Source organism: Mus pahari, chromosome 5 (assembly GCF_900095145.1).
Source record: "Mus pahari chromosome 5, PAHARI_EIJ_v1.1, whole genome shotgun sequence".
Lineage (NCBI taxonomy): Eukaryota > Metazoa > Chordata > Mammalia > Rodentia > Muridae > Mus > Mus pahari.
Window position 1 is genome coordinate 2,049,676 of NC_034594.1, and position 23,791 is coordinate 2,073,466.

Consider the following 23,791-nt stretch of genomic DNA (forward strand, 5'->3'; position numbering starts at 1 on the left):
GCCAAGCTGATTTCCTGAGTGGTTGTACCAGCTTGCAATCCCAAAAGCAATAGAGGAGTGTTCCTCTTTCTCCACATCCTCGCCAGCATCTGCTGTCACCTAAATTTTTGATCTTAGCCATTCTGACTGGTGTGAGGTGAAATCTCAAGTTGTTTTGATTTGCATTTCCATGATGTTTAAGGATGTTGAACATTTTTTGAGATGTTTCTCAGCCATTCGATATTTTCCAGTTGAGAATTCTTTGTTTAGTTCTGTGCCCCATTTTTTAATAGGGTTATTTGGTTTTCTGGAGTCCGTCTTCTTGAGTTCTTTATATATATTGGATATTAGTCCCCTATCTGATTTAGGATTGGTAAAGATCCTTTTCCAATCTGTTGGTGGCCTTTTTGGCTTATTGACAGNGTCTTTTGCCTTACAGAAGCTTTGTAGTTTTATGAGGTCCCATTTGTCAATTCTTGATGTTACAGCATAAGCCATTGCTATTCTGTTTAGAGATTTTTTTCCCCTGTGGCCATATCTTCGAGGCTTTTCCCCACGTTTTCCTCTATCAATTTCAGTTACTCTGGTTTTATGTGGAGGTCTTTGATCCACTTAGACTTGACTTTAGTACAAGGAGATAAGAATGAATCAATTCGCATTCTTCTACATGCTAACCACCAGTTGAGCCAGCATCCTTTGTTGAAAATGCTGTCTTTTTTTCCACTGGATGGTTTTAGCTCCCTTGTCAAAGATCAAGTGACCATAGGTGTGTGGGTTCATTTTTTGGACTTAAATTCTATTCCATTGATCTACATTCATGTCATTGTACCAATTCCATGTAGCTTTTATCACTGTTGCTTTGTAGTAGAGCTTGACATCAGGGATGGTGATTCCTCCAGAAGTTCTTTTATTGTTCAGAATAGTTTTCACTATCATCAGTCTGGCAGTTTCTCAGAAAATTGGACATAGTATTACCTGAGGACCCAGCTATACCACTCCTGGGCATATACTGAAAAGATACATTAAAAAATAACAATGACACATGCTCCATTATGTTCACAGCAATCTTATTTATAATAACCAGAAGGTAGAAACAACCCAGATATTGCTCAATAGAGAAATAGATATAGAAAATGTGGTACATTTATAAAATGGAGTACTATTCTGCTATTAAAAGCAATGAATTCATGAAATTCTTAGCTAAATGGATGGAACTAGAAAATACCATTTTGAGTGAGGTAACCCAGTCACAAAAGAAAACACATGGTATACACTCACTGATAAGTGGGTATTAGCCCTATAAAGCTCTGAATACCCAAGATAAAATTCACCGACGACATGAAGCTTAAGAATAAGAAAGACCAAAGTGGTGCTTTGGTTGTTCTTAAAAGGCTAACAAAATACTCATGGGAGGAAATATGGAGAGAAAATGTAGAGCATAGAATGAAGGAAAGGCCATCCAGAGACTGCCCCACCTGGGGAACCCATTCCATATACAATCACCAAACACAGACACTATTGTGGATAACCAGAAGTGCATGCTGAAAGGAGCCTACAATAGCTGTCTCCTGAGAGGCTCTGCCAGTGCCTGACAAATACAGAAATGGAAGCTCACAGCCATCCATTAGACTGAGCATGGTGTTCCCAATGGATGAGTTAGAAAAAGGACTGAAGGAACTGATAGGATTAACAGTATCAACCAACCAGAGCTCCTAGGTTCTAAACCACCAACCAAGGAGTACACATGAAGGGACCCATGGCTCCAGCCGTATATGTAGCAGAGGATGGCCTTGCTGGGCACCAATGGGAGAAGAGGCCCTTGGTCCCATAAAGGCTTGATGTCCCATTGTAGGGGAATGTAAGAGTGGGGAGGCAGAAGGGTGATGAGACACCCTCATAGAAGCAGGAGGAGGAGGATGGGTAGGGAGTTTCTGCAGGGGGAGAAATCGGGAAAGGGCATAACATTTGAAATGTAAATAAATAAAATATCCACTAAAAAACAATATTTCATTGAATACTTAATTATTTCACATTTTATAATAATTAGTGTATTAATGAACAAAGTAACAGGAAAATTTTTGAGGTAATATGCTGTTATAAACTGTAGAGTTGGCTTCATGGATATATACTTATCTCTAAGATTATCAAGTTTTATATGTTAGGTATATAAAGCAATTTCATGACAAAGAACACTCCAATATTGTGGATATAAACAATATATTGTAGTATTGCCAGATCTTAGACAAATTCCAAGAATCATGTACCCTTTGTGCATAAAAGCCACAATTGCTAAATCATAAACATTGCATGAAAAATATAAAGTTTTCCCAGAATTACCTTGTACAAGAATGAGCAGTATTCCGATTGAATGAGAGGAGTGGAGCTTGTAATGTTTGGCTGGTCACAAGGTGGAAGACATATCCATAGCCAGCTGCACACACTCTGTTGCCCTACAGAATTTAAGGGGGATTTGAAAATTAGTTACATGCTAAGGTTGCTATTTAAAAAGGAAATTTTATTAAGACATTTCTTCTGTCTTAGTCTATTCTTTTCATGTATGGTAGATTTTCATGTAAGTTGTTCCAGATCCCATGACAGGATCACCCCCTCCCACTGCTTCCCAAACTCCAGACAACTTGGCTGCACTAGAAATTGTCCATCTCAATAACTAGCAACCCTTTAACTCCTTCTTGAAGATTCCATGGTGAGAAGGTGCCCTCATTAGTTTTATGTCAACAAATTAGATTCATTTTGAAAGGGCGACTCTCAGTTGAGAAAATGCTGCCACAAGATCTGCCTGTAGGCAAGTCAGTAGTGCATTTTCTTGGTTAATGATTGATGTGGGTGAGCCCCGTTTCCATGGGGTGGTACCTCCCCTGGAACGTGGTTCTAGATGGCTTAAGAAAGCAGGCCGAGAAAGCTATGAGAAGCAAATCAATAAGCAGCATTCTTCCATGGCCTCTGTTTCAGTAGCTTCTTCGAGGTTCCTACCCTGCTCATATTCCTGCCCTAAATTTTCTCAGTGATGGACCACTATCTAGAAGTGTAAGCTAAAATAAACCTTTTTTTATCCCCATGTGCCTTTTGGTCAGAGTGTTCAAGAGATACCCTAACAAAGACAGAAGATTTCCTGCGACACCACATAAGAGGTTAGAGTTATTTGGGTATTCCTTATTGGTACATATCATGAGACACAGCTTTCCAAGGTAATAGCCAAGTCTGCAGTATTCTCCCTTGTTTATCCTTAGTTCTGAGACATGTTGACTAAGTTCAATTACAAGCTAAATCTCTTCAATACACTTTTGTTCTCAAATTACTAAATTACCTCAATATTTTTTCACAGGGTACACTAAATAATTTAATATTTTATGTGTTTTTTTTATGAAATCTAGCTTCTCCATGGGTTGCTATTTCAATTGAATTAGAAATTCAATTCTGATCAAACAGAAGTATAATTAAGTTTTTTTTAAAAAAATCTATGAAGTATTTACATGATTTTCATTGCTGTCTAATACACACTAATACAGAATTAAAAATAATAATTTCCCGGAAGGTCTAATCCTGTGTATATGCATGTGCACGTGTGTATGTGTGTGTGTGTTTGTGTGTGTGTGTTGTGTATCATATGTGTTTGTGTGTGTGTGTTTATATATGCATGTTCATATATATTTAACTTGGCCTAACAAATATTTGCAAAGACTTTTCCTCATTACCAACAGCTTAAAATGAGAAGACAATATAAAAACTCAAATTCAACTGTGATGGTGTGAGTAAGAATGGGCTCCATAGGCACATGTATTTGAGTGGTTGGTTCCCAGTGGGTAGACAGTTTTGGAAAGACTTTCAGGTTTCAAAATCTCATGTCTGACCTAGTTTTGCCCCCCTCATTCTGCCTGCTCCATGCAAATCAGGATGTAGTCTCTCAGATACAGCTCCATTGCCCTGCCTAATTGTCTGCTGCCATGTTTCCTGCTATCATGATCATGAAATAAGCCTTGGACATTGTAGTGAAGGCTCCATTAAATGCTTTCTGTTATGAGCTGTCTCGATCATTGTGTCTCTTCACAGCAGTAGAACAGTAACAAAGATAATCCTGAGAGTTCTCACTTCTAGCAAAACCAAGGAGCATCTAGAGCTGGGGGGATTTTCTTGCCATAGTACATTCACTTCCTGCTTCTCTTATTCCTGAAAAATACCTGTTCATTGTTGGACACTGAATTTGCAATCAAATCCTCACTGCAGAAAGCAAAATAAATGGAATACCGGCTGTTCGGTTGGTGTTTCTATTTGTCCTGTCCTAAATTGTACTTGCGTCCTCTCAGTGGTACACTGTCACATCTCAGAGCAGTAGCAATCCTTTCTCCACTATTTGGAAGATCAAATATGAATCAAAACATACTGTTGGTGCGAATGTAGGGTGGAACCACCACTCAATCACAGCCTGGCACAGACTGTATATTTTCATATGTATGAGGTGCTGTCCTATAAGGAAAATCTATAAGTGTATTACTGGATGTCTGGAGATAAGAAGACAATGGGGAGGGGTGACAATGAGTATAAGCTTTATAAGGGGTGATGAAAATGTTCTGATTTGCTATGAAGATGGTTCTTCAGCTCTACCAATACAACCAGGCTGTTTTGCTGCATACATTAATGAAATCTATCATAATAGAATAAGTTCTATCTTTATAAACCCTTTACTTCTGAGATTTCAGAGCCCCTGAGATATTCAACCCATTTCACTGGCAGGTAGTCCTTAGTTTCTTTAGGTTGACTAAGCTTGCTTTAACTGATTGTTCCAAGTCACTCCACAGCAACATTTTTATTGATGTTTATTATGAAATTAAAGCATAATTTGGAGTCTTATTAAACCTTGTGCTGGGGTGACCCACTGACACCTAATGTGTATCAGCATTTTCTGCAAAATGTGGAACTTAAAGATCCTATTCTTTGGATATCCCTCATGTTCCAGAAAACATACACGCAAAGCCCATGGGGGTGAAGGAATTTTCTTTCCTCTGAGGACTTCAGTCTGTAAGTGCCAATCAGGGCCAGACTTTCCCTGAGTCTGAAAGACTGATCACAGGACCTGGTCAGGGAGCTAACACATGCTGACACAATCATCTTGCTCTTTGCTTAACTTAATTTGGTATTTATTGTGGGCCCCAAAGCCTCTTTACCCTGGCTGCTTGTAAATAGTCTTTCCCTGGTTTTCCAGTTACAGAATGTTTTCTTCCTCAGTGAACTTGTTGCCCTGTTCTCTCTTTGCTAAGCTTCATTATTTGAGATTCCAAAAAGTTCTTCTATTTCCTGAGGTCATTTCCAATTCTAGTCTCATTTCTCTTACCACACAGGATTCAGAAAATACCACTTATGGGTATCTATTTATTGTGGTTTATGAAGCTGAATTGCCACTCAAGAGGCCACTAGGCTTCACTCTGAGCCTTCTCTATGACATCTTTGATTTTAAGGGATCACAATCTAGAGAATACAGGCCAAGGATAATTTTATGAAATGTGTGGAAATATCTGGAAACAGTTTTGTTTTCATACTTCACAGGGCAGAGGAGAGTGTCATTAATATTTAAAAGAATGGTATGTAGAGGAAAGTTACAACTATCCACCCCAAAGGACCACAGTTGAAAAAGCCTAATTAATAACCTACCATGTGTTATCAAAGTAATTCACATCCATGTCCCACTATCCCATATTGACAGAATTCCATATTTTTATGCTAAATATGAAAATGCAATTAATTAAAATAAGGACTGTTTAAGCAGTCTTTAAAAGGAATGTATTTGTCTTTTCAAAATAATCAACTCTGGCACTAAGCATTCTCAAAGAGAATATTACATAGCTATTTCAGTCCTATGCTAAAAAGTGGGGGAGAATATACTAATAATTCTCCACCTCAGAAAGAATCCTTATCTCTCAGGAGGTGAACATAAGTGCTCAATATATCTGTCCAAAACAGTAATACACCATAGTGTCTGACATTGCTTATTCCCAATTGTCAGCAAATATCATACGGATATCCATCTTCCAGAACGTCTAGTGACTATCTCTACCACATGTAAGACCACACCTCTAACCCAAACCATGATCTACAGGTACCTAAGAACAATAAAATAGGTCAAACAAGAAAGTTCTAGGGGCAGGAAGATGGTATGATTAGTAGAGTTCTTCCATGCAACCATGAAGACAGGATTTCAGATCCCCAGCTTCCATGGAAAAAGCTTTATATAGCCCCTCATGCTCTTTATATACCTAGTGCTGGAAGTAAATTCAAGAGATTCATTTGGGTTTGTTGACCAAGTATCAACTGAATAGGTGTGCTCCAAAATCAGAAAGGTACCCTACATCGATAACACAGAGGGCCAGAAAGTTGACCTGAGTTTCACCTCTGAAGCACACACTAGAAGAAAAATACCAATTCCTATAAGTTGTCTTCTCATTTTTACTTATGGGTCATAGCACATGCATATGTACACACACATATGCATGTACATGCACATACACATGTAATACATTTTAATATTTCAAACAAATTAGTTTTATATCCTCTAAGGAAGACATCTGACATAAAGGTTTGGCTTACACACACACACATGCACACAAATGCACACACACACACACACATGCACACATATGCCTACACAAATGTATGTACACATCAATGTTATATAAATCAAGAAAAAAAACTGAAAGCATTTCTTCTAGGATTAGAAATGAGACAAGATGTCAATCTCTCCATTCCTTTCAATATAGTATGCACACACTCTCTTAAACACCTATAGAGCTGGTGCACAAATAATGAGAATACTCATTAGAGGCTGATAATGCCACTCAGTTTAATATATACATTGTTTATTACCAATGTATGCCAGCTCATCACCAAGACTTCATGAGGAGGAATGTTCTGAAAGTTCAGAAAGATATTCCATACATCCTCTTTCATCACCACTGCCAGCACCAGTGTGCAGCATGCATTTTGAACAGAAGAGAGTATTTGTTGAATCAACCTGCCTCATCAGTGCCATTAATATTTATGCAATATGTGAGTGATCACATATAAACACTCACCAAGTACATTTATAGTGGGAAGGACTATTACATCTTTGGTCCTATGTTAGCCAGAAATACTCACTTTTCTTATAAACGAAGTACATCAGCAGCCAGCCCATGTTACTGCCCAGCCCTTTCTCTTACTTCCAATTGGTTACTCTACAAAGAATTCAGGAAGAAACCACATACTTATGCAAGCAGCCAGAGGCTTGCAGTGAAGGGTTTAAGGCAAGCAGGGAATTTTGTGTGGAAATCAATTCTTTGCGGAAGTCAATGTGTTATGGACATTCAAGCAAGAGAAATCCCAGAGAGAAATTAACTGCTCAAGTAAAGCCATCTCCTTGAGGTCTGTGCATCTGTAGTGACTAAAAGAAAAAGTGGGAGGGGGTAACTTAACCCTTTAGGCAGCTCTTACATTACCTATTGAGTGTGCAGAGCCAGAGAACTGAGGTTGGGTCCTTTAAAACAGAATTCCTTACAAATTGATTAACAAACCAGAACAAATTCTCTCCAATCAAATGGATGTCACCATCAGATTCCCATGGACTCTCATAAGTAACTCTATGCTCCTAGGAAGACTCCAACACCTATGTAAATATGGACCAGTCTGAAGCGCTGGGAGTAAACTGTCTCCTATAGCCTGCATGTAGTCCTTCCAACAGGAGGGACTGGGGAGAGTGGGATCATGAAATATTATGTCAGGTAAAAGGAATGGAAGACAAATTACCAATGCCAGAACTGTTGATAGAAGACAGATGTAGCACAGACAGCAGAAACTAGGGTGATGCTGGGAGACATGGCTATCAATGCATTCTTAGAAACCAAGGCAATGTTTCACATGGGAGTGTAGGAAAATGGCCATGCACCTGTAGACTCCAACAACGTGCTACAAAAGTGCTCACTAATGAAGGCTCAGTGTAGACTTTCATTTTCAGAGAAACTGACTTATTAGAATTGGCTGCTGCCTGAGCAGGGAGAGAGCTGACAAATTACAGATAGAAAAATTAAAAAAGAAAAGAAAAGAAAAGAAAAGAAAAGAAAAGAAAAGAAAAGAAAAGAAAAGAAAAGAAGGGAAAAGGAAAGGGAAGGGAAGGGAAGAGAAAAGAAAAGAAAAAAGAAATTCCTTTGTACTACGCAGAGATGAAAGTGAGTGAGTTCCAAAGCTGTCCAACTAGAAAGGAAGATGAACTCCACACTGTGGTTAGGAATTAGGTTGAAGTTTCTGGGTTAGTAGAATGGAGGAATGACATAAAACCACAAACTATTGTCTAAACTTTAAAATGTCTTCCTCAACCATCAAGTCCAGGATTTCAAAGGCAGGCCCAAATGTCGAGGGGTGTGTTCATGTGTTTCTATATTGAATGTCGGTAATGGAAAAATAGGCTATGCTCTTCAAGTTTCCATAAGGGACTTGGCTTGTTTATTATTGTTACACCAATGACATGTTTCTATTTTTATGTCATTCAATGACCAGAGACAGGTTAGACTCTGGAGCTTCTTGTGAGTCTGAAATTATTTCCAAATTAAAATTTCAAGGATCAGGATATATCTCAGTGAGTTAAGTGTTTGCTTTGCAATTGTGAGGCCCTGTAATCAGATTGCTGGCACCTACATAGAGCATAGCAGTGCACACCCACTGCTCCAATCTCAGGAGTCAGAAACAGACAGACAGGTGCTGAGCTCACTGGCCAGCAGTTAAGCTAAATCAGTTACCTCTGAGTTCAGTTCATGTGCTCATGTATGCAAACAAGAACAAACCACAAGTATATAAAACAACAAAGTTTAAAAGAAGAGTGGCAACCCAAATTAATCACTGTAATACAGGGGCAGTTAAGGCTAGAGTACATTCCCTTGAGAATTCCAGAGACAGTCAAACAGTGGGACGTGAAAGCCACAATCATAGGACTGTCCTTCACAGGGGAGAAATTATGAAATTACTCTATCCTGTGAGGATGAACTTTTTATTGCATTGCTTTCATATATATATATATATATATATATATATATGCGTGTGTGTGTGTGTGTGTGTGCATAAAATAGTATACATATATACTATTGCACCTTTTTCTCTTTGAAATAAAAGCATTTATTTCTAGAATGCATTCTCCAAATTCCTCTGTCTCATCCCTCCGTACTGGAAATGTTGCAATAAGTACAAATCTGACATTTGCTCCACAACTCAAGTGAGCTTCCCTGGCCCTAAGAATAAGAGAAAATCGTAATGTTTCAACTTTGTAACCTATCCTTGGCTATCATCTATGTGCTTAAAAGGAAACATTCTAGATAAAAAAGTGTAAAACACATAACATGCGATGAAATCTATGGTACAACTGAAACTTTGGGATGAACTTTATGGAACTGCACAACCATAGGGGCAACAAAAGCATCTATGTGCTGCCAGAGATGAAAGAGCCCTCCTCAAAAGATTAGGGGAGCTTATAACCTATTTTCTATCTTGTTTTCTTATATACATATATTTGTTTGTAAATATACACATATTATGCAAATATATATTTGTAACTATATATTTAAATATATAAGTATATTTTATATATAAATACACATATTGCAAATATAATATTTGTATTTAAATATAAACACACACGTATTTGTTTTAAAGAAAATAATCCTACAAAGAAAAAAACCCAAATGCTAGAAATAAAAAGCATCCAAAAGAGGAGCAAGTATGTGATTTTAGCTTCATTTTTCTGTTGCCAACTAGGTGTGCTGTCTAGATTGAATACCCTTCCAAAAAATTTAGACTGCCTTCTCAAGTTCACATGAGGAGTTTCTGCTCAACCAATATTATTACATCCATGTATTGTACCCAGGTGGACATTGTTGCGCAACCTCCATGGTACTGGAGAAGGCTTTCACCCTGATTGTTCCAATATAGGCAATACAGTCTTTGTGATCTTTGCTTTCCAAATGAGTCTCCTGGTACCCAAACATAAAATGGGTCAGCTTTTCTATAGCCATAAAATAAACCACCTACTCACGGAGGCAAAGTTATTCCAGCCTCACAAAAGATGAGCTGTGAAGCTCTGATTATCTACATGTCTACATGCTTCTGTGTAGATGAGATTGTATTACCCAAGTCTTAAAAAACTGCAACTCTCTAGGCTCCAGAGCTGGATTCCTAGCCAGGAAACAAGCCTAGTCGTGGCCAAAAAGTTAACCACAACTTGTCTTGAGTTTGGTTTCTGATGATCCATGAAATTCTGCCTCCTTTGTCACTGGCCTATTAGCCAGCCCTATTAGGCACCTAAAATGGTGTGTAAGTGCTGTGCTTCGGAAAGACACAATTAAGAGTGTAAGGCGTCTTGAGCAGAGAACCACAACTTTTATTACGGGTTATTCAACTGAGGGTAATTAAGAGCAGCTTGTCCTGTGTGCTCCTCAGAAACTGGGCATAAATGTTGTGACACTGCAGCAGCGAGAGGATCTGTGGGGCCGTGCAGCTACAGATGCTCAGAGCAGCATCCTGGGAAAGGGAGAGCCTTAACTCCTGCTGGAAGTAGACTAAGGTATAAAATAACTAATGAAAAGAAAATGAAAAGGCCTCCTGCTATTGTAGTATAAATCCCCACTCAAAAATTTGTGGTTAATCATAAAAAGAAAACAATCACAAAGTGGCTAAAATTTCACAGCATTAAGTTGCCCTGAATAATGGAATAAAATTACTATCATGGTCCTGAAACTTGATATCTCATATATTTCCAGAGTCAATGTAATTCCCTCTTTTATTAAAGATACGGACAGAAGAATATGATAGGCTACAGGTGATTTAATAAGTAATTTGCATTAGAACCAAGAGATCCAAAACAAGATACTTCAGGCTGCATTACCAGAAATGGATCAATGTGCAACTCATTAAGGTCCCTATAGGGATTGTGCTAAAGAGCTTTTATAGGACTCCTGAGAACAACTGTTAAATTGCCCACTTGACACAAAATCATAAAGATATTTGATGCTAATTCAAGTATCAAATTGAACAATTGAAATCAAATATCTGATGTTCCTGTGAAATGCTGGAAGGGATCCTTGTGTGCTATCAGCTTAGATTTTCCTGGTAGAACCAAAGCTCTTACCTCAATCACATTGGTGGGACTGAAAGTGTAGATGCCAGCCGGTGCCAACATTTCAGAACTGGACAGTCCCTCAGCCCCAGAAACACTGATGATCACATTGTTTCTTATTGTACTTCCCTGTTCCCACCAACCTAATTTGAATAAAAGATAAATACAAGCGACTCACAATGAATATATATATAGCTCAATACTTTTAGACTTTGTTTATAGATTATGTTTCATAAATATCTCATATATCATATCTTATATATTATCAGGTACTATAAATATGGCACTGAAGTTGGCTCAATGGTTAAAAGAAATACTCTTGAGAAAGACCAAAGTTCAGTTACCAGTACTCATAATGGGCAGCTCACAACCACCCAAAATTCCAGCTTTGGGGGTACTCAGGCTCCCTCTTCTGGCCGCACAGTCACCTATACTCATGTGTACATGATGCACATACATTCATGATTAAAAATAAAGTTTTAAAAAATATGAATCTTTGATGAGGATTGAGAGGTGTTCTGATCTGTGGGTACAGCAATTAGGCTTTAGGAACCATTTTAATACTATGTAAATTTAGCTAAATAATACTATTGTGTTTGATAAGGAAAGAAGAAAAACACACAAGTCTTCTCAAAGTTGAGTGTAATGGGATAGGATAGTTGAGAGCAGGAGGGAGTTGGGCATGAATAGACTTCAAATATATTGCATGAAATTCTAAAAGAATTAATAAATATTTATATATCCTTAGAACATTTAGTATGTTTAATTATTTACAATAATTAACAGTATGTCATGATATCTGCCTATAAATTATAACAATCATATTTGAATTATAATGGATTCAAAATAAGTTTACATATTTACCATTTTTTCTTCCAGTAACATTCTCACTAGTGCTAAACCTTCTGTCCAGGTAGGACCCTGAGAACAGAAGATCATATTGCTTTTGAATATTTGATGTCACTCAGGAAAGCAAGAGAAAAGACAGCATTATTCTTTGTTTGGAACATTTTTATTTTTTTTCTATGAGGCAGAGAAAAAGGTACATGCTGTATGGACTATAAGTCTTAGCATCTTGTGGATCTGAAGTTTCGTTTAAAGAAAATAATCATAGGAATAGACGTTCTACTTTAAGTGAACAACTTCATTGGCCAAACTTGGTAGATGGCCCTGGTTAAACTCATTGAGTCACAAAACCCAAAACGACATGAATGTAAGTAAGAGAGTTGGAGTGTGGAAAAGGGGGAGGAGTGGGAGGTGGGATAAAGTGAGATTGCATTAAATTCATGTATACAATTGTCAAAGAGTAAATTTAACCAAAATATAATAATGAACACACTGCTTCTGTTCAACCCAGCCTGGTTCTCAAATTGTATGGAAATGGGCTAGATAGGATGAGGCACTCAAATAATGAGAATGTACTTGAAAAGCAGGAAGTGCCCCAACCATGTGACACAAAGAGGTATTATTCATTAAGTGGGATCAATAGTATAGGGACAGTGCCACAGAATCCAACATTGCTAGGATTTTATTTATCTGAGATTCCCATATCACTTAATAGATTCAAGCTTATAATTCTTTTCAGACGCAATTAAGAACTTTATAGTGAATTAAATATTTTAATTTCCTTAATTATAATACAAAGGCAATCAAGAGCTAATAATCCAAAGGTAAATTCAAGATACAGGTTTGTTTGTTTTTTTAATTACCTATTCGATATCATTTTCTGCTAAGATCATACTGTTAGGATGACATCCTAAATATCTGCTTACAGTCATAGACTCACATTTATAGAAAAAAGTAAGCCAGAGTCAAGATTCATCTGTTGTCCCAGCTTCCCTATGGCCACCCTTCTCTAGTCAAAAGTCTTTGTATCCCTGATGACTTCTTGGTTCTACTCTTTGCCTTCAAGCCAGACTTTGTTTTACATAAGTTCATAGGACCCATATTCCCTCTCTAAACACCATCTCATTTAGGATTATAACCTTTTCAGCACTTTATCGCAAAAGGTTGTTCTTAACTGTAACATAAGCTCCCTACCTCCATCACATCACCAGGTGCACTTAAAAATAAAGCACTAACAACTGTAGTTCTGTTTTTAATTTCTACAGAAATCTCTGGTAAGCTTTATATATTATGACACAACCAGAGACTGCTTATTGATTCACTTCTTTCAGCCGACTGTCCTTCATGGAGTTATCAGTACAAATGCAAAGACGACAGTATCTCCCAAAATCTGGTGGTAAAGCAAGATGAATCTGATGGTCAAAAGTGTGACACCTAATTTTAAGTTGAAAAATGCTAACCTGGAGGTGTACGGGAGAGAGAATGTTCCACATGAGCAACTGTCATGGACAGACAGGGGAGACTTGTGCAAAATCCATGCAGCACAGGAAAGAATGAGCTTTGAAAAGAATGAACTAAAGTAGCTCCTAGATCATGACAGTTCAGAGGAAGAAATGAAAAAGATCAAGATGAGTTTACAGAAATCCGTCGGGGTAAAAAATCACTGACAGACAACCTATCTTTAGATTTTAGCCCAGCTAAAACTTTTGGGTTGTTTTCTAGGAGTGACATAATGCCAACTGAGACTTCTAATTATCTAAGGCTAATTCTAATGTCTGGTCATGAACCTAAAGGAACAAAAGTAGAAACCGGTGCATAGCTAGCTAGTTCTGGTACTCCAGCCTCAGCCCGCCACTGAAGCACTTACATGCAAATTCAGTTTTTAAAATCTGAGGCTAACATATTCCAAGCCCAAGCACCTGAGACCGCACATAGACTAAGAATTATGGGAAATTACAGCAGTAAATTCTAAAACCTCCCATTAGACATTTATTAACCTGACTTCAACTTTTAAATGATTCATTTCCTTTAGATACAGCTTAGGAAGTCGCTCAGTGGTGAGTAAATGTAAATTTGGGATTTTAAGCTAGGTCCTATTAGATGATACTCAGGAAAAAAAATCAATGATTTTATACACTTAAAATTCAACAATTTGGGGGAATATTTTATGAGAGACTGCCTATTCTACTTAAGAATGTATACATTAACCAAGAAAGTTTACTTACCCAGCAGCATGGCATGACCTACAATCTTATAGAATATATTACTGTCCACCTTCAGACCCCAGGTCCTGTGCATGCTAAGGCCTCTGCTGAAGGAGTCCCACACTGAACAACTTTGGAGATAAGAGCCTGAATAGGAAAGAATAATGTAAACGTTTTATTCACACCATAGACTCTCCTCTGAATCTGTTGACAACATTCAAACAAGATATACCATCACCAAAATATATTTTCCACACAAAAAATGAAACAGTCATTTGGAAAAAAAAAGCAAACAAATCAGGAAATTGGGCAACCAAGGCCTCTAGATAATAAAGATTAAACTCACTGAAATTTAAGGTACAAATACTAGGAAGTGTTTATCCATCTAAGAAAGAAAAAGTATGGCCAAACGACAAAGCCACATGGCTGTCAAGAATTCTACCTATTCAATGTCCTCTGTCACAGTATGGTAAAGCAGATTAAACCTGTATTTTTTTAAGGTTATGTTTTTATTTCCTAGATATTTTCTTCAGTTATATCTCAAATGCTATCGCCTTTCTTATTTTCCTCTCTGAAAGTCCCCTATACCCTCCCCACGCCCTGCTCCCCAACCCACCCACTCCCGCTTCCTGGCCCTGGCATTCCCCTATACTGGGGCATGTAATCTTAAAAACTATATCTGTATAAAAATGTTGCAGCTGTTATTTCTTGGGCGATAAATCAATGTTTATGACTTTCAGCTGTTCTAGTTTAGTTTCTGTTGCTGTGGTAAATAAAATAACCACAAGGAAATTGGGGGTGAAAGGATTTATTCTGTCTTACGGTTTACAGTCTAGTACTGAGCAATCAATGGGAAAAATCTAAAGCAGAGGCCATTGAGGAAAGTGGTTAATTTGCTTGTTCTTCCATTGGCTGCTCAGCTAGTTTTTCATACAGCCCATGGCCTCCTGCCCAGGCACAGTATCACCCACAGTGGGTTTGGATGATTGACAGAAGTGCTATCCTGTGCTGCACAAATGTAGCTGATAGCCAACATTTGTTTATTGATGGGCCCAGGGCATGTGTCATTATTTGGAGGTAGATACAGAGATGAGATACTGAGGCAGAGTCTTCACTTTTTTAAATGTCAGTTCATTTCAGCATCATTGAGGCAGCTTCCCCTGTATTGTCATGAACTGGTTCTAGGGCAATTTGGGGCTCTGAAAATAATTTGAAATAGGAATATCAGGCCAGCATGGACCCAGACCCTCATGGGCTGGTGGTCACGACTAATGTTGGTGGTCAATGTGACACGCCTGGGGAAAAAAGAAGCTACAAAGAAAGCATTGCCTCCATTAGATCCTATGGATTTGTTTGCGGGGCACTGTCTTAATTGCTGCTGATGGTTCTATATAGTGAATGCCACCATTTACTGAGGCAAATGGTATATTTATTGCTTGCTCTTACACTACTTCAGAAGACCACATATATGTGTATACATGTAAATATATATATATATATATATATATATATATATATATATATATATATATATATATATATATATATATATATATGCACACTAATGCATATATAATGGAACTTCATTTTTACATGTAATGTAAAAATGTAATGTTGAAACTGAAACAAAAGTGTGTTCTGCTGTACACATACAAATAGAGCATTTCTATTAACAAAGTTCTGAACTGAGTTTACAGTCTTGGGTTTTTCTTATTTTTAAACAAAGAAAAATTTAAAGTTATCATCAGTATCCTAGGTTTCTTTAAAAATTGATCCTATTTTTGCAGTGAACAGTTGTCCCTCTTTTAAGTTTATACTAACAGACATGGTTTTTGACTGTTTTAAAATAAATTGTTTTATAGTCTGTGTCAAAAAAAATATGAAAATAGGAGAAGGATAGAATATGATAATAGGGGATGGGAGGTGATCAAAGTATATTATATCCATGAGTGAGATGTCATAAAGAAACCAATTAGTTTGAACAATTAATAAATTTGAATAAAAATGAAAATTAGTCTATGTCAGTCAAGACATATTAGTTAACTTTGTAATCATATTATGACTTTTAACATATGAGAACTATGTAGTTGGTACAGTAACTTTCTAAGATAAATCATTGAAATGATCAGGATTTAAATCATGTACAATTAAAGTGGAAAACTATAGTTAAAATGTTGACTGATAGTGAACACAGAATGTGTTTCAAAGATAATGTAAAAAGTAACAAAGATAAATCATTCTCTTTGAAATATCAATTCAAGTTGTACATCATTTTTCTTCTCAGTGCTTGTTAGAAATTTTAAGTGTTTCTCAAATAATAAACAACACTCGTGAAAATTTTTAAGCAGAACCAAAATAAAAATTTCTGTCTCATATATTTTATTTCTGTTCTTTTTAGGCTTGTACTGTTGAATAGGTTTAAACCTTTATATCTATTTTTGAAAATAGTTATTCCCATGAAAGAATATAGGTACAGAGACAAAATTTAAAGCTAAGATGAAAGGATGGACTATCCAGAGACTTCCTCATCCGGGGATCCATCCCATCATCAGCCATCAAACCCAGATACTATTGTACATGCCAGCAAGATTCTGCTGAAGGGACCCTGATATAGCAGCCTCTTGTGATGCTATGCCAGTGCCTGGCAAACACAGAAGTGGATGCTCATAGTCAGCTATTGGATGGAACACAGGGCCCCCAATGGAGGAGCTAGAGAAAGTACCCAAGGAGCTGAAGGGGGCTGCAACCCTGTAGGTGGAACAACAATATGAACTAACCAGTACCCCCTGAGCTCATGTCTCTAGCTGCATATGTAGCAGAGGATGGCCTAGTCGGCCATCATTGGGAAGAGAGGCCCCTTGGTCTTGCAAACCTTATATGACCCAAAACAGGGGAATGCCAGGGCCAAGTAGTGGGAATGGGTGGGTAGGGGAGCAGGGGCGGGGGGAGGGTATAGGGAACTTTTGGGATAGCATTTGAAATGTAAATAAAGAAAATATCTAATAAAAAAGTCTAATTTTAAAAAAAAGAAAAAGAAAAAAAGAAAATAGTTATTCCAAAACTGTCTTGCTATTGGGCAAGCAAAGATTTTTACAATATGTACCTACTTTGGGAATTGAAAAGTTATATAAAAGATACAGTTAAGTATACTACCAATTTTACTATAATAAATAATTCAGAACATACATAATCAGTAGTATGTATGTTTGTTTGTATGTAGCCTTATACATGGTAAACTGAATAATATCTATATGCATAGACCCTTGATATCTTTATCTATCTTTTATAAATTACAAGAAATTAACATTAAAACCACAATGTATCTGCTAACTTGCAAATTTGTAAAGCTAGAAGGGAGCAGGTAGAGTAAATCTAAAGTGAGTGCTTAAGTTAGAATCCTGACTTTTAGAGTCATATTTTAGGGACAGTGTTGTCCGAGTGTGGTGATCGGGGTTAAAAGCTTTTAGAACAAACTTCCCTTGTATGTATTCTCTTGGGAATAAAATCATGGGAGCTTTTCTCATAGCAGAATGGAGGAGGGTTGCTTTTGTTTCATTAATACTTATATCTAGTATACTGAGTCTTCATTTAAAGGTAAGATTAAGTATTGGCTCTGTTTGACACTACTATAAAAATTAATCCATTAATAATTGCTTCTTTCAGAAACACAGTCTACTGTGAGATTTTTCCCAATCCCGAAACTCTATCAAAAGATCTCCCAATTGGAACACGCTGTGAACATGAATGGCTATTAAGTCCTCATGTATCCAAGTTCCTCTTGCAAGTAAGTGTAGCACTGGCTTTACTATGCTCCATGTGGGATTTACTTGAGTATTAAAGTTTGAAAAGCATCTAACATGAAAACATGTATCCATCTCTCAATTCCCCGCTTTCACATATCACCATTGTGTGGTATCATTAATATAGAAGAAGAGGAAAACTGGGAGACCAACGCTGCTTCCCCTACCTCTCATAGCTCCCACCAGTGTGAGTGAGCTCAGATGCTTATGGAAGGCCTGTCCCAGGTTTCTGAACTGCAGTCCCTTCAGCTTGACCAAGCTGGGTTCCTCTGGGAAGGACTGAATGATGACTCTGGCCCCCAGATCCCTGGCTCCCAGCATCTTCTCACTCTTAGAATACAAACAGTGCTTCAGGTTACCTGAAACACATAATGATGTCCGGGGGGAAACATAGAGCATACTTCTAGATAAATCTCTGTTTACAAGACTCTATATAAAGGACAAACCATCCAACCATCTTGTTTCACTGTTATTGATTTCTCTCTTCAGATTGTTTAAACAGATCGAATTTCTAGGACATGATACTGGCTCTTGCTCTCTTATTTCCAGAAATTCCCACCACCCAAACTATCACCATAATTATCCAAAAAAGGGCCTATTAGAACCCTCAAGGCCAGGTAAACTGGTGGAGATTTCAATACAGAAGATAACCTTTAGGAAAGGTGTCATAAAATGGCTCTTTCATATTAGATACTTTGGTGGAAAGTTGTAAGCACTGAATGCTATCATAGCACCTCCTAGTCTTGAAGTGCCCCAGGATATTTCCCCTTTACTACACTGTTTTGTGTTTGGGGATTTACTAAAATTGAAATGGCAGAAAACTCTAGACAAAATACTGAGAACCTATGCCAATCTGCTTGCTCAGCTATCTTCCTACTAAGAAAAAAAAGAAGAAGAAGAAAAAGAAAAAGAAAAAACCCACCTGCCACTAATGTATAATTGCCATTGCTACACTGTTAAGAGAACAGCACTCCAGTTATATTCTGCTGTCATGTGAAACTTAATAATGGGAAAGTAGTCCAAAGTGGAGAAGTTATCTTCAGGATTGATTTAGTACCAGCCATATTACTTCTGAGTCCACACTCAGAATAATCAAAAATGACATAATTTGGATATATGTATTGTTCTAATTTGCTCTCTTTTGTTTGCTGTGATAAAAGCAATTTAAGGGAGCAAAGGGATTATTTCATTTTATATTTCCTGAATACAGTCCATCATTAAGGGAAGTCAGGCTTGGCACTCCAACACAGACCAGCCCTCAGAAGAAAGCTGACAGTCAGATAGCCTTCTTATACCGTCCAGACTCATCTACCTAGGGATAGTACTGCCCACAGTGGGCTAAGCTCTCCCACATTAATTTTCAGTCAAGAAAGTCTCTTACAGGCATGACCAATGTTTGACCTGATATTGGCAGTTCTTCAAATGAGGCTACTTCTCCCCAGGAGATTGGAGGCTAACTAGCACACCTATATGTCCATCCATATTGATAGACTCAGGTTAAATTCAACAGCACAGTAATGAACAAAAGAGGTAGCAATTGATCAAAACAATGTGTCACTCTCTGCTGAATTACAAAGTCTAATCCTTCAAAGAATTGATCTATAGGTAGTAAATGAAGAAATGTTGTGTATTTTGTTTGTATACTCATTTATTTTCTTTTTGTTTTTCTTTTTCCTTTTTTAATTGGATATGTTAATTCTTTACACTTCAAATGTTATCCCTTTCCCAGTTTTCCCTCTTCAAAACCCCTATCCCATCCCTCCTACCTCCCTTCTATAAGGGTGCTCCCCCACCCACCCACCCACCCAATCCCCCTCTCTGTCCCAGCATTCCTCTACTCTAGGGCAGCAAGCCTTCACAGGACCAAGGGCCTCCCCTCCTAGTGATACCAGATAACTCCCCTTCAGCTCATTTAGTCCTTCCCCTAACTACTCCACTGGGGTCCCTGGGCTCAGTCCAATGGTTTCCTGAAAGCATCCACATCTGTATTGGTCAAGATCTGGCAGAGCCTCTCAGGAGACAGGTGTGTCAGGCTCCTGTCACCAAGTGCTTCTTAGCATAAGCAATAGTGTCAGTGTTTGGTGTCCATAATTGGGATGGGTCCCCAGATGGGGCATTCTCTGGATGCCCTTTCCTTTAGTCTCTGTTTCACTCTTTGTCCCTGTATTTCTTTTGAACAAGAGCAATTCTGGGTTAAAATTTTGGAGATGGATGAGTAGCTCCATCCTTTAACCAGAGAGCCATGCTTAACCTCTAGATGTGAACTCTACTGGTTTTCCCTCCCCTTTGTGGGGTATTTCAGCTAATGTCATCCCTGTGGGGTCCTGGGAGGCTCTTGCTTTCATGGCATCTGAGACTTTCATGCTGCTATTCCCATTTGCCCATCCCTGATTGCTACATACCTCTGTTCAATTTCTTGACCCTCTCTACAACTCCTTCATCTCTTCTCATGCCTGGTTCTGCCCCTCCTTTTTTCCCTACTCATCTTCTCTTCCTCCCAAGTCCCTCCCACCCTCTACTCCCCTTGATGATATTGCTCCCCCATCTAGTAGGACTGAAGCATCCATTCTTTGGTCTTCCATCCTCTGAGCTTCATGTGTTCCATGAGTTGTATCATGGATATTCCACACTCTCTGCCTAATATTCACTTATCAGTGATTATGTACCATGTGTGTTCTTCCGTGACTGAGTTGCCTCACTCAGGATGATATTTTCTAAATCCATCCATCTGCCTGTGAATTTTGTGAAGTCGTTGTTTTTCGTAGCTGAGTAGTACTCCATTGTATGCCACATTTTCTGTATCCATTCCTCTGCTGAGGGACATCTGGGTTGCCTCCAACCTCTGGCTATTATAAATATGGTTGCTATGAACATAGTGGACCATGTGTCCATTTACATGTTGGAGCATCTTCTGGGTATATGTACAGGAGTGGCATAGCTGTGTCCACAAGTGGTACCATGTCCAAATTTCTGAAGAACTGCCAGACTGATGTCAAGAATGGTGGCGCCAGTCTGCAATCCCAGCAGCAATGGGAGTGTGCTCCTCCTTCTTCACATCCTCGCCAGCATCTGCTGGTACCTGAGTTTTCTATCCTAGCCATTCTGACTGCTGTGAGGTAGACTCTCAGTATAGTTTTGACTTGCATGTTCCTGATGACTAAGAATGTAATAGTGATTGCTGCTTTGTGATATTTTTGTTATTTCGGGTAGAATTATGTTTGTGTGGCTATCTTCTTTTGGTTTTGTTGAAAGAAGATTAATTTCTTGCTTTTTCTAGGGTGTAGTTTCCCTCCTTAGGTTGGAATTTTCCCTTTATTATCCTTTGTAGGGCTGGATATGTGGAAAGCTGTTGTATAAATTTGGTTTTGTAAAGGAATATCTTGCTTTATTAATCTACAGTAATTGAGAGTTTTTCTGGGTATAGTAGCCTGGGCTGGAATTTGTGTTCTTTTAGAGACTGTATGATACTTCCCAGGATCTTCTAGCTTTCATAGTCTCTGATAAGAAGTCTAGTGTAGGCTCACTGCTGCAACTGCGCCTCCTTGTTCTCATCATGACTGCCACCATGCCTACTGCATATAGGAAACCCACCTCATGGACAAAGACAGACACTACCTCAGAGTAAAAGACTGGAAAACAATTTTCCAAATAAACAGTCTGAAGAAACAAGCTGAAGTAGCCATTCTAATATCGAATAAAATCAACTTTCAACCCAAAGTTATCAAGAAAGACAAGGAGGGGCACTTCATACTCATCAAAGTTAAAATCTTCCAAGATGAACTCTCAATTATGAATACCTATGCTCAAAATGTAAGGGCATCCACATTCATTAAGGAAACGTTAGTAAAGCTCAAAGCACACATTGCACCTCACAGAATAATAGTGGAAGACTTCAACACCTGACTCTCATCAATGGACAGATCCAGGAAACAGAATCTAAACAGAGACACAGTGAAACTAACAGAAGTTTTAAAACAAATGGATTTAACAGATATCTACAGAACAGTTTATCCTAAAACAAAAGGATATACTTTCTTCTCAGCACCTCATGGTACCTTCTCCAAAACTCACCATATAACTGGTCACAAAACAGGCCTCAACAGATAAAAAAATATTGAAATTATCGCATGCATCCTACCAGATCACCACAAACAAAGGCTGATCTTCAATAACAACATAAATAATAGAAAGCCAACATTGACGTGGAAGCTGGACAACACTCTACTCAATCATAACTTGGTCAAGAAAGAAATAAAGAGATTAAATATATATTAGAGTTTAATGAAAATGAAGCCACAACGTAACCAAACTTATGGGACACAATGAAAGCATTCCTAAGAGAAAAACTCATAGCTCTGAGTACCGCCAAAAAGAAATTAGAGAGAGCATATACTAGCAGCTTGACAGCACACCTAAAAGCCCTAGGAAAAAAAAGAAGAAAATTCACCCAAGAGGAGTAGATGGCAGGAAATAATCAAACTTAAGGCTGAAATCAACCAAGTAGAAAGAAAAAGAACTATACAATGAATCAAACAAACTAGGAGCTGATTTTTTGAGAAAAATCAAAAGACAGATAAACCCTTAGCCATACTAACCACAGGGTACAGGGACAGTATCCTAATTAACAAAATCAGAAATGAAAAGGGAGACAGAACAACAGACCCTGAGGAAATCCAGAACATCATCAGATCCTACTAGGAACGGATATAGTCAACAAAACTAGAAAACCTGGATGAAATGTACAATTTCCTAGACAGATACCAGGTACCAACGTTAAATCAGGATCATATTAATGATCTAAACAGTCCCATATCCCCTAAAGAAATAGAGGTGGTCATAAATAATTTCCCAATCAAAAAGAAAAAACAAAAACATAAAACAAACAAACAAACAAACAAACAAAAAAACAGGACCCGATGGGTTTAGTGCAGAGTTCTATCACACCTTCAAAGAAGACCTAATTCCAATTCTCCTAAAACTATTCCACAAAATAGAAACAGAAGTTACTCTAGCAATTCATTCTATGAAGCCACAATTACTCTGATATCTAAACCACACAAAGACCCAGCACAGAAAGAGAACTTCAGACCAATTTCCCTTATGAGTATCGATGCAAAAATACTAAAGAAAATTCTCTCAAACTAAATCCAAGAACACATCAAAACGATCATCGATCACGACCAAGTAGGCTTCATCCCATAGATGCAGGGATGGGTTAATATTCAGAAATCCATCAATGTAATCCACTATATAAACAAACTCAAAGACAAAACCCACATGATCATCTCATTAGATGCTGAGAAAGCATTTGACAAAATCCAACACCCGTTCATGATAAGACTTGGAAAGATCAGGAACTGAAAGACCATACCTAACTAGAAAAAAAAAAAGCAATCTACAGCAAGCCAGTAGCCCACATCAAAATAAATGGGGAGAAACTGGAAGCAATCTCACTAAAATCAGGGACAAGACAAGGCTGCCTACTTTCTCCCCAACTATTCAATATAGTACTTGAAGTCCTGGCCAGAGCAATTGGACAACAAAAGGAGATCAAGGGGATACAAATTGGAAAGGAACAAGTGAAAGTATCACTATTTGCAGATGATATGATAGTATACATAAATGACCCTAAAAATTCCACCAGAGAACTTCTAAACCAGATAAACACCTTCAGTGCAGTAGCTGGATATAAAATTAACTCAAATCAGTGGCCTTTCTCTACACAAAGGATAAAAAGGCTGACAAAGAAATTAGAGAAACAACACCCTTCACAATAGTCATAATACAAAGTACCTTGGTGTGACTCTAACTAAGGAAGT

General features: G+C 37.9%; 1 protein-coding gene across 19 annotated transcripts in view; it reads right to left on the minus strand.

The window, feature by feature from the left end:
* Positions 1 to 23,791, minus strand: part of Pkhd1 (PKHD1 ciliary IPT domain containing fibrocystin/polyductin) — a 487,582-nt gene that overhangs the window by 267,744 nt on the left and 196,047 nt on the right. For 16 of the 19 annotated variants that reach the window (XM_029539264.1, XM_029539265.1, XM_029539270.1 and 13 more), the window contains 6 exons: positions 18,140 to 18,331; positions 14,194 to 14,319; positions 13,429 to 13,554; positions 11,987 to 12,043; positions 11,135 to 11,265; positions 2,317 to 2,429 (listed from right to left, as the gene is read on the minus strand). In XM_029539264.1, the coding sequence (XP_029395124.1) occupies positions 2,317 to 2,429; positions 11,135 to 11,265; positions 11,987 to 12,043; positions 13,429 to 13,554; positions 14,194 to 14,319; positions 18,140 to 18,331 (745 nt within the window). The remainder of the gene's footprint in view (positions 1 to 2,316; positions 2,430 to 11,134; positions 11,266 to 11,986; positions 12,044 to 13,428; positions 13,555 to 14,193; positions 14,320 to 18,139; positions 18,332 to 23,791) is intronic. The other 3 variants (XM_021197628.2, XM_029539273.1, XM_029539275.1) reach the window with 2 other exon arrangements.